At 36.1% G+C, this 11,598-nt stretch overlaps 1 protein-coding gene across 1 annotated transcript; it reads left to right on the top strand.

Moving 5' to 3' along the window:
• The first annotated feature begins 1,752 nt into the window (after positions 1 to 1,752).
• On the top strand, positions 1,753 to 11,369 carry LOC124408095 (NK1 transcription factor-related protein 1-like). Its single transcript, XM_046884779.1, has 4 exons — positions 1,753 to 2,259; positions 4,434 to 4,592; positions 10,334 to 10,437; positions 11,002 to 11,369. The coding sequence occupies exons 1-4, from the start codon at positions 1,965 to 1,967 to the stop codon at positions 11,311 to 11,313; spliced, it is 870 nt and encodes a 289-aa protein (XP_046740735.1). The 5' UTR covers positions 1,753 to 1,964; the 3' UTR covers positions 11,314 to 11,369.
• Positions 11,370 to 11,598: the final 229 nt, after the last annotated feature.

Here is an 11,598-nt window from a genome sequence, read left to right on the forward strand (position 1 = left end):
AATTTTCTCACGCTCGGAACTTTGAACATCGGACTTTGGACCATTCGAAAGTTTGTTTTCTTTACTTCAAGTTTCGCCAAGAAAAAATACGAAATTTGGCGCTTTCGGAGCATTTCAAATTCGGAATTTCAATCCCCATATTGATTTTCATTCACGTTCAGTTATAATTTGGAAAACTGAAATTTCGGCGCTGGCTTGAACATCTTTTTATCCTCTTTCTAACTTTGGAAAACGTTTGGTTCTGTTACCGTAATTCACTTTGATTTCTAAAGGTTTTCGAGATCAAATTGCTGCTGAAAAATATTCCGGTTCATTTTTTAACTGTATTTATAAAACAGTTCAGAGATAAAGTTGACGAATATTGTGGTTTCAGGCAAAAAAATAAACCCAGAAATTGAAATCAATTGAAGTGTTCGAACCTTGTGAAAAGATTGTTCGAAAAATTTACAAAAATTGGAAGGAATTTAATAAATTTTTGAACTCGTAAGAATTTTGAACATTCGAAGTGACGTGATTGTAGAATATTCTCCGTCAGAATTTCGACCAATGCTCAAGAGTCCCAAAGAGCGATCAACACATTGGTAGAAAAAAAATTTCAAATTTGTTTATAACTTACTTTACTGAATAACCCACGAGTAAAAAAAAATTAGAAATTCACGGACTCGAAATTTACTTATTAAAAATCAAGCCTTTTGTTCGTTGTAAGTATGATATATAAGAAAAGAAAATTTATTTACCCACGGCTTTGCCTTATTCGACTAAAAAGAAAAAAAGAAAAAAAATGTAGGTATTAGGGTGGCGCAAAAAAACGAATATTTTTTTTTATTGAGTCTCGTGTGACAAAATGTTAGTTTTTGATATTTTAAGAGCCCACTCCAAAGGACAGCTCAAAAAAAAAAAAACTTTAAGAGGTCGCTTGAAATTTTTTTAAATGTCAAAAATCGTCAAAAAATTAAATAAAAATAATTATATTTTCAATATCTTGTTTGATTTTTAATTCATGTCGTCGTGTATTGTTATCGATTCTTTCTTACTAAATTAAAGAAAAAAAAATCATGAAGTTTTAATATGAATATTAAAAGGTCGCTCGAAAAGATCTAAAGAAATGCACGAAAAAATTGAAAAAAAAATTATGAGCGACCTTTCAAAATTCAAATTTTGAACTGAAACTTTCGGAAACTTATTTCTTTTTTGTCTATAAAATTATATCGTAACGGGGAAAAAAATCCCCCAAAAAAAAAATCTATTTTTGACGATTTCTAACGTTTTAAAAAATGTGGAGTGACCTCTAAAAATTTTTTTTTTGAACTGTCCTTTGGAGCGGGCTCCTAAAACATCAAAAACTAACATTTTGTCACACGAGACTCGAAAAAAAAAAAAAAAATAGCCGTTTTTTTTTGCGCCACCGTAATATGTATATAATCACTCATTATTAATATAATAAATTTTTTTACCTAACAAGTCCAACAATATATTCCAAGGATACCCAAACTATCGACACAACGATACCTGCAATTTGACAATAAAACATTTCCCCTTTCCCTGTGGGAAAGAGTAAGGGAGTAGAAATAAAATGAATATCTTTGATCGAAACGAAGGATAAACGAAGTATACCGGAACCAACACAACGACGTCCCACTTTCGGCTTCAATGCCGCACATAACACACGGCGTCAAGGGGCGGCGGGGGCCGTCCCAGAAGATCTATGGTGGGGGCAGGGATGCTGGGCGGCGGGGGCGACACGTGCCACCTGTCACACGCCGGCAAGAACGGTGCCGAAGAGGGACCTGGTGATTCCTTTTGGGATATCGGCAGTTTCCCGCATGCGGTGATCAGCGGTGGTCCAGACGCGGTTCGAGGTCCGGATCAGAATCGTTGTCGGAATATAAATTGGAATTTAAACTTTGAATTTCGGGGATCTCGGGAGGCGCCGCTCCCTCTGATGGTGAGAATCGGGCCCGGAAATGGAGCAGCTCCGAGGCGAAGGGCCAGAGCCATCCGGCTACGGAAGCGACTCCAGCAGCGGCGGATCCGCCGATCAGTTTCTCCGCGTCCGGAACGAGATCCGCACCAGTCCCGCCGCATCGGTTTCCGCACCGAACGCCTTCTCCATCGATAGCATCCTCGGACGGTCCCAGAGGAGCCAGGGAATCCCGTCTGCAACCACCGACGGGGAACGCGAGGATGACGAACAGGAAGAACGGGACGAGGAACGAGGACACTTCGTCAGGCCGACGGCCGTCTCCGCATCCCATTCCGGTGAGGATTTAGCCTTTGGAGTGAAACATGATTCTGCCGTGCACCTCGCGTCATTTCTCCTTCAGGTCAGTGTCCGAGTTACTGACCCCGTCCCAATTGTCGACCATTTTGGATCCTTGAAAGGAACGTCAGTTTGGTTTCCATCCCTTTGATTTCGTTTCGAGGCTCATCTATGTTTGAAGAACATTGAAAACTAAGTGATACGTAATTTTTTTTTTTTTTTTTTTTTTTTTTTTTTTCACTTGACGTAAAATTTATTAATGGGGGGTGAAAATTACCTCTAAAGATGGCTGCTCGACGGGGTGATTTCGAGACGCGCTTTTCATGTTTTTTAACGAAACGAACACTGAAATGTTTTTCAATGAATAGGAAAACTTCAGGGTTAGTTTCACTCAAATCCCCCTTTTCACCCCTTTAATCCGTTTTTCTGAAGATAAAAAACAATACGCGTCTCTTAGTTTTCAATGTTCTACACCATACATGAGTTTCAATAAAATCGGAAGGGGGGGGAGGGGGCAGCAAACCGATGTTCCTCGTTAGTTCTAAAATTTTCAAAAACCAAAATTTGCAGTGCCTAAGCACTCTGGCAATTTGGTTTTGGTCATCGAGAGATTCGCTGTTTGTACCATCAATTTATAATTTTGGAAAGAAAAAGGTTCAATAATTGGGTCTGAACGTGTCAATAACTTGTACACTTATCTTATGTGGATGTTTTGAAAATAAACTTTCGTCCATTTACGGAAACAAACTTTGGGACTATTGGATCGTCAATTAGCAGCCTCGAAGAACTTGCCTAAATATTTTCAACATTTTTCGAATCCCCGGGGATAGACTGAAAACCAAGTTTCACCTTAAAGGTTAAAATCATTTTTTTCTCAACTCGCCGATCATTTTTTTTTTTTTTTTTTTTCTGAAAAAGAAAATACGAAAGTTGTAATCAAACCGAAAATAACTTTTTTTTTACTTTTCAAATGCAAATATCTCTGTGGTTTTTTTTTTTTTTTTTTTTGTCTGTGTTTTTTTTTCAAGGTTTCAGATCCGTCTCATTACGTGCGTTTTTTAACTTAAAACTTTTTGGAGTTTAAATATGATCGCTGACGTAGTTTTCGAGTGACGTGAATAGAAACGTCAAGAAAGAAATAAAAATGTTGTGTTTTTTTTTACGACTTAACAAAGTCAACGAATGATCAGGGATTTGAATTCTTATTTTGTTCTTCACCGTTTCACAATCAATAATTTTTCGCACGTGAACGTGTTTCACTTGTTTTGTTACAATTAACAATTAATAATTGTTTGTCAAATTACAATTATCGACCTTACTTAATATCTAATTGTATAAAAAAGAAAAAACAAAACGATCTAGAAAAAAAATTCTCGGAGCACCATAAAGTACAGCTGCTTGTATCTGATTGGCATTAATCTAAGAATTTTTAATCAAGATTGTCGCAAATTGAAAGTTTTGTCTTTCAAAAATGAAAAAAAAAAACAAAAAAAATGTTCACCACCTTAAAATTAAAAATTATTATTGCGATCTTCTTTATCTTGTAAAAGACACACAAGCGAATACCCAAAAAACAATATAAGCATTTGGTAATTGGTTTTTTGAATTGGAAAATATGTTAGTGGGAAACAAATTTCTCTGGCGTTGCTGATGTAACACTAGTAATGGATGTATACCTTTGAAATGCAATTTTTTCAATTACTTTCTCCGACACAAGAGCTTTTTTAGTCAGCCATAAATTCGATCAGCTTCAGCAAAAATTTTCAAGCCTTGAATAATTAAACTTCTATTTCGATAAATATTTACCTGACATTAATACGATCCATTTATAATCTCTCTAAAGTGATCAAACGATGATATATTTTCATTGAAAACAAAGAATGCACTCTATTCGTGGAAATGAAAAAGTTGAATATCTTTAAGAAATTTTTTTTTTCTTTCTTTTCTACGATAATTAATTTACTTTTCTATTTTAAGTCTTTCGATTTCAAAAGGTACGATCCATATTTTTTACGATTGTTAAAAAAACTTTTTCACGAATCCTTGTATCATCTGTCAGCTAATTTCGATGAAATTTTTCAACTCCTGGCCAAGTGAATTGAACGCAGCCTGCAAAGGCGACGATTGTCGAGTATTTTCCGAACCGATGATTTGCTAATTTTCAAAAATCCAGGCTTCGGCACGGCGCTTTACTCAACCGCAGGTCTGACCTACCCTGAAACGGCCCTAACAGATCCCGCCGGATATTCGGCAGCATCTTTGGCATCCGCTTCTCTCCTCTACAGTGGTTGGTTCGCACAATCTAAACCTGGACAACTTTTCGGGCTACAAGGTAAGAAATTCAGAATTCCTTACGCATCCGTTACACTTTTTAAATTGCAATAAACCACAAAAATTGACAAAAATTAGCAGTTTTGGTAAGAAAAAACGTGGTGAGAAATTTCTCAAAGAGATTCAACCTTACAGTTAAGCCGAGGAATATTTTGGTTTTTTTTTTCTTCTTATTTCTTGCCTTTTCCTGGCAATTTTTTTTTATTTAGCATACATTTTTTTTATTATTTTAATCACTTTGGTTTTTGCGCAATTTTGAGAGGAATTGTATGTTTATATCGTCTGCTCAGGTCCAAATTTTTTAACAGCCTTATTTAAGGATGGACAATTTGAATGTATTTTCGATTTCCAGTCTATAAGGGTTCGTTTTCGGTTGGACTGAACAAAACGTTCTCTTAGGCTGTTCTCACACTGCATACATATATGCGACTGAACGATGTTAATACTACGTATACAGAATCTATATATGCGTAGTTTTACATCTGATGTTTCCTTGAAATTTTAGAGAAACGATAAATTAACATAAAGAAGCAACGAAAAGGTTCGAGAGATGCTATTGAAATCCGAAGAAATACGGAATCGATCGAAAATTAATCCAAACAAGAAGAAATAAACCATTACAATGATTTGCGCAAGAAAAAATGTCGGATCTATGAAGTAATTTTTTCAACAGTTCGTCAAAACGCGATCATTTCTGCCGAAACACGGACTCGGGAAGAAATCTTTTCTCTACGTTGCCGGTCGTCTATCAAAATGACGTTACCCGAAATGAATCGAGGGTGATTTTGGCACCTCCGTTAGGGGTTAGACCCGAGGTGAGATCCGCGGGTGTTGATGAGCAACTCGCGTGCCGGAAACTGTTAGGAAAATAGTTACTAACCGAGAACGGCTCTCTTCATATCCAATATTTCCTATTGAAGACCGGAAAATACGGAAAACAGATTTTCATAGGATATGATCGTTGGTCCAGAAGTATTTTTTTCAGCACCTAATATTTTTCGAAAACTTTTCAAAAGTCTTCGTACCTTTTTCATGAGAAACTCGTTTTTTTCGAGAAAAATTTGAAGTCTGAATTAATTGCAACTTTACAGTGGAAATGAGGTAAAATTATTTTCAAAAAAAGGTCCAAAATAATCGATACAAAAAAAAAATTAACTGTGAACACGGCCGGGAAATTGTAATCGAATTAGAATGAGAATAATCGACTATTCTTCGGTTTTTATTATTTCAAAGTTTGGATGGTTTTCCTTTAAAATTCCAATGTTGGATAGTCTTAGATCGGTTTTAAATACGAAAAAAAAACAAATTTTGCATCCATGAGTCTACCTGCTGATCTTTTTTTTTTGTACTTAATTGTTGATCACTAGAATGGAATTCCCCGGACATCTTCTTCCTACACAATCAAAAATAACGACGATTTGAATTCGATTCAACGAAGATTAACAAAAAGTATTGAAAAATAATATATTAAATTAAAACATCCACGACTCGTGTGAAAATGAAAATTAGAGACCAAATTAGAGATTTTTTCTAAATTTGGATCCGATTTATAACCAATTCCAACGTGATCTTCCGTTCAACGACATTTTCCCTAATATATATATATTATATAGATAGTTTTCGTTGTTCCAGTATCGATGGTCATATTGAAATTCGGATCTTTCCAGCTAGTATCTAGACTATAGAGAAATTTCAACTTTCCAGTAATTCGATTGAATAACATTCCAGTATCAACTCCAGCGAAGTTTTAAAGAGTAAATTTTATCCAACGATAAAAAAAATTCGATTTCTGCGCATGGATCCATTGAGTCGAAAGTTTGGATCCTCGATGTACCAAATTCTACCAAAAAATCTCGCTCGAAATCATCCATCAATCATACCGGTCAAGATCGTCAACTTGACTCTGTAAAATCATTTATTCGTCATACCAGTCGGTGTATCAGCGAGCGAAAGCCACGCCCGGCAGCGACCACCACCACCACCACCACCACCACCACCATTACCATCGCGACAAAACTCCGGATGGGTCGCAGCATCCGCCATGTTGCCAGAGGGCCATTTATTGGCGTTCTCGCGCTAACTACCTTCGCGAGAGGTGCTAAGTAGTTAAACACACTCATAAATCTTCTGCCCATCTCCAAGCATGGCACAGCTCATCTCGTCTCGTCCTCTTCCTGCGCCTCCCGCGCAGCTTACACCTACCTTATACCTATTATACCTTATACCTTATACCTTATACCTTATACCTACCTACCTACCTTATACTTACCTACCTACCTGTTTCCTCGAGTCTTTACACAGTATTTTCCTCCGCAGCTCGACCACACCGCTTGGTTCTTACCGCGTAGGCAAAGAGCGAGATGATCACCGTTCCGGGAAAGCTTCAATGTACAAATTCTCTCGCGGCGAATTGCCTTCTAATTGTGTATCGGCAAACATGCGTGTATGAACAACGATCTGTATATATATATATATATGTATATATGTGTGCCCCCTTCGTTGAAACAGCGGTAATTGGTTAATGAACGATCGTGCATCGCGGCACTATTTATAATAAATATTATACATGTATGTACACGCCATTTTATAAGAGCTCCTCATTTCCCTGCTGCTGGATTTCTCTTCTTATTATTCACTCGCAAAGAACAAAATACGACACTGTATTACAATATACTATAAAAGTGATTTCATATTATTTACAATAAAACATTCGTAGTAAATTAATTTGCCACAAATCATCTGTGGTGAGGCAGATTTTTTTTTTATTCACCTTGATTATTCACAAGGAAATGAAAGATATATCATGCACTGGAAAAATCGTTCCAATTTTAAGACGATGAACTTGTGATTCAAACAGAAACATATATAGGTATATTATATTAGGGTGGCGCAAAAAACCGAATATTTTTTTTCTTTTGAGTCTTGTGTGACAAAATATTAGTTTTTGATGTTTTAAGAGCCCACTTCAAAAGATGGCTGAAAAAAAAAATTTTAAGAGGTCGCTCCAAATTTTTAAAAATGTCAAAAATCGTCAAGAAGTTAAATTAAAAAAATTATATTTTCAGTATTTTGTTCGATTTTTAATTCATGTCGTGATGTATTGTTATCGATTCTTTCTTACTAAATAAAAGAAAAAGAATTTATGAAATTTTAATATGAATATTAAAAGTTCGCTCGAAAAGATCTAAAGAAATGCACCAAAAAATTGAAAAAAAATTCTGAGTGAACTTTAAAAATTCAAATTTTGAACTGAAACTTTCGGAAACTTATTTTTTCTTTGCCTATAAAATTATACCGTAACGAGAAAAAAATTAAAAAAAAAAAAAAATCGATTTTTGACGATTTCTGAAGTTTTAAAAAATGTGGTGTGAACTCTTAAAATTTTTTTTTTGTACTGTCCTTTGGAATGGGCTCTTCATCAAAAACTAAAATTTTGTCACACGAGAATCCAAAAAAAAAATCGTCAGTTTTTTGCGCCACCCTAATATATATATATATATTCTATGGAATTCTATGGAGTATTTTTTTGGTGTCAATCCAAAACTACACAATTTCATATCAATCTAACACTATTTGACGTTCAAGTGTCAAATTTATGAGGAAAATTCTACTATCCTAATCCAGACCGGCCACTATTGGCTTATATCGAACCCTGTAAATTTTTCACACTGTTTAATCACCTGCGCAGATTTATGCAAAATCATTGAACGGTCAGCGGCGTAAAAATCATGGCGTCAACTGAACTCGTCACAACTTATACAATTGAAAAAGACAATAATTTATTTACACTCTCCAGCCTCTTTGGGTTTGATAATAAATTGGAGAATGGATTGCCGTTTTTAGAATACACTTATGAATGTATAATAGTGAAAGGGTTGTCCTGTACGAATCGGCATAGAGACTGTCACACCTGCAGCAGCAGCAGCAGCAGCATCTACTGGAGTGACGGTTTCTCATAGAATATGACGTTGGAGAGTTCTTCGTATAACATTGTGCCGAGCAATACATTAGGCGGGTTGAAAAACCCTTGTAAAAACTCTAAACTGTTGTTCAAACACGTGACACTATATTGGTCAACTGCCGAGGATGGAGGGAAGGAACCTCCGAGTCCTTCTATCCGTCTATCCTTCTCTCTCTTTCTTTCTAATTTTCTCTCTCAGCACGACTAATCATTTGGTAAATACCAGACGGGTACATTATGGGTATGGTAAAAGGGCAAAATACCTGAGCTCTTCCCTAAAGGCGATGCAATTTTTAGAAAAAATCTATCAGATAAACAAACAAGCCGAAAACTTCTTCACCGTTTGTGGTTATACTGCAGAGATCGACGTTGGAAACTTTCGTTGTGCCTGCAGAGGAGACTTGTGAAATCGTGAAGTAGAATTTTTTTACGAGCTTTTAATGGCCCCCCGTTTCCATGTACGTACATGGCTATATTTATAGATATATATGCACACACCGAGTACTCGGCAAATCATTCGATCCTTTCTGCTTTCTTATTTCTTCTTGTTTCCTTTTTTTACATCACGATTCTCATACTCCTGTCGTTTTAAACTATCAAAGAAAATACTCTGGATTGTCAAATTTCATTATTTTATCCCTTTTTTTCCTACATCAGTTTTTACTTTGAATTAACATAATGTATAAAGTAATTTTCCAACAGATTAGTTAATATTCTTATAGTTGTTAATAATAGTCTACAGGATTTTCACACTGATTCACCTTATGACTGATTGAGTTTTCGAAATTTTTCTTTTACGTAAAATCTATTGACTAAGAAGAAGTTCAAGTAACAACTAACCATTTAATCTAAAAGAATAACATACATTTTTCTACTATTTCTGATGTAATGAATTTTCAGTCTGTTAAACTATTAATTTCGTAATGATACTAATAAAATAATCATCAGCTGCAGATGAAAAACATCGGATTAAGTGACTCAATAGCATTGATTTATTCCAATCGCATATTTTTTCGACGTAATGATTGTGTGTAAACCTTGTATAAAATTTTAAGAAAAATTTCTACTAAAATAATATTTAGACGATGTATTTTGCCAGACCGTGCAACAGCATTCATCCGTCATTGTTTCAAAATTGATACTAATCATCTGATAATGTATGTATAAAATTCACTTACTAACGGAAATGTGTAAAACTTTTTTACACCTCGACGATAATCGCACCCAAACGTTCGAGAGGATAAATTGTTTGCCCATCTCGTTGCCACCACGCGGTCCATTATTGACTCTAAGATGTCACACGTTACTCAAACAATCCCACATATTTTAGATATTTGGTAATTCCATTTTCCCCGTGTTTGCGTAGCGACGATTTTTAATATGACCGTTCTAAGCGCGTGTCTGCGATTCGTATCGCGCTGTGTCCTCGTTTTAAAAAATATTGGGAAAAAAAAAGAATCCTTGACTCACTCGCACACTTAATTTCATTGCCGCTTTCGCAAATTACGCTTTTGGATTGAATAGTGGAAAAAAATACGTACGAGAGATCGTAGAAATTTAAAACACCATCATTACGTCGGTCAACTTTATTGAAATCGCCATTTTTACTGGCAGAAAATCTGATTGTTAGTTACTTAACTTATAGTCTTGTTATACCGACTTCCACAATAAATTCAGTAAATTAAATCTATCAAGAGTTAGATAAGGGGAGAAAGCGAGATAGTCAAATTATTTATTTAAAATGTTCACACAACGAATTCACGTCCGTTTTTTATGCTCAGCCCCAAAACCCAGCGGTAGACGATCTCGGAAGCCTGGAATAGACAGGAAACCACGACAGGCGTACAGTGCTAAGCAGCTTGAACGACTGGAGGCTGAATTCAAAGTAAGTCAATGACATGTGTCTACCCACTTACTAAGTTTCCGTGAAAGTGCAACCATATTATTTATTTAACTATTTATTTATTTATTTATTTACTTATTTATTTCCCTCTCTTACAAATCATTATGACATTTGTGAGCGAAGTCATTCGCTGTTCGATCGGTCATCGAGACCAAAAATTTTTAGTTTCAATTCAAGTCTTTACCGTCTCTTTTTGATCTTCGGAAATCCTTTCGGACCGGCAAAAATTTATTAAACAAAGAATTGAAATATCTCTTTTTACTTCCGGCTAAACAACCACTTTCCATCATCCCTAAATCATACCGATTGTAAATATCCGATTTTTTCCTGCGAATTGACAAATTGGATAAACAAAAAAACAGTCTAAGATGATTCGTACGGACTTTAATTTTTATTAGAACCGGATGAACTTTATCAATTAAATTAAAAGCTTTCGCAGCCCGCACATAAAATTTTTTCTTTGTAATTTTTCTCTTTTTCTTATCTTCCTTTTCTGCTCGAAACATATCTTGAGCCGATTATAAGCTCGAACTATCTTGTCGGCAGGTTGACAAGTATCTTAGCGTGAGCAAGCGGATGGAACTGTCAAAGTCGCTGAACCTGACGGAAGTCCAGATAAAAACGTGGTTCCAGAATCGGCGAACAAAGTGGAAAAAGCAACTCACGTCACGAATGAAGATCGCCCAAAGGCAGGGACTTTTGCCCCCGACGTATTTCCCGCCTGCGCAATATCCGCTTTTGCCTTACTACGCAGCGCCGCTGATGTTTGGCACCCTGACACCAGATGACGCTACCGGCGTCGGTGTCGCAACGCTCTCTCCGTGTCCCGTCGTTTCCTCGGCCGGTAACACGGTTTGAATCCGCGATAAAGTTCGGTCGGTACTCTGCAAACAACTGGAATATCGTGGCGACGTATGTTCAGCTTATTGTTTTACGCCTGTGTCGGTTGAAGCGTCGAAAATTTACTGGGGGAGTGCAATATTGATTTAAATATACTTACGCCGCTCAAATGTTTTTCACAACGTTTTGCGATTAAAACCACAGAGGGCGATGGACTCTAGAAATCAACTCTGTTCGACAACGAGTGTATTTTATTTTTTCTCTTTTTTTACAAACACGTCATCTACGTTTTTGCATAATATC

The sequence above is a fragment of the Diprion similis genome, chromosome 7 (genome assembly GCF_021155765.1).
Source record: "Diprion similis isolate iyDipSimi1 chromosome 7, iyDipSimi1.1, whole genome shotgun sequence".
NCBI classification, from domain to species: domain Eukaryota; kingdom Metazoa; phylum Arthropoda; class Insecta; order Hymenoptera; family Diprionidae; genus Diprion; species Diprion similis.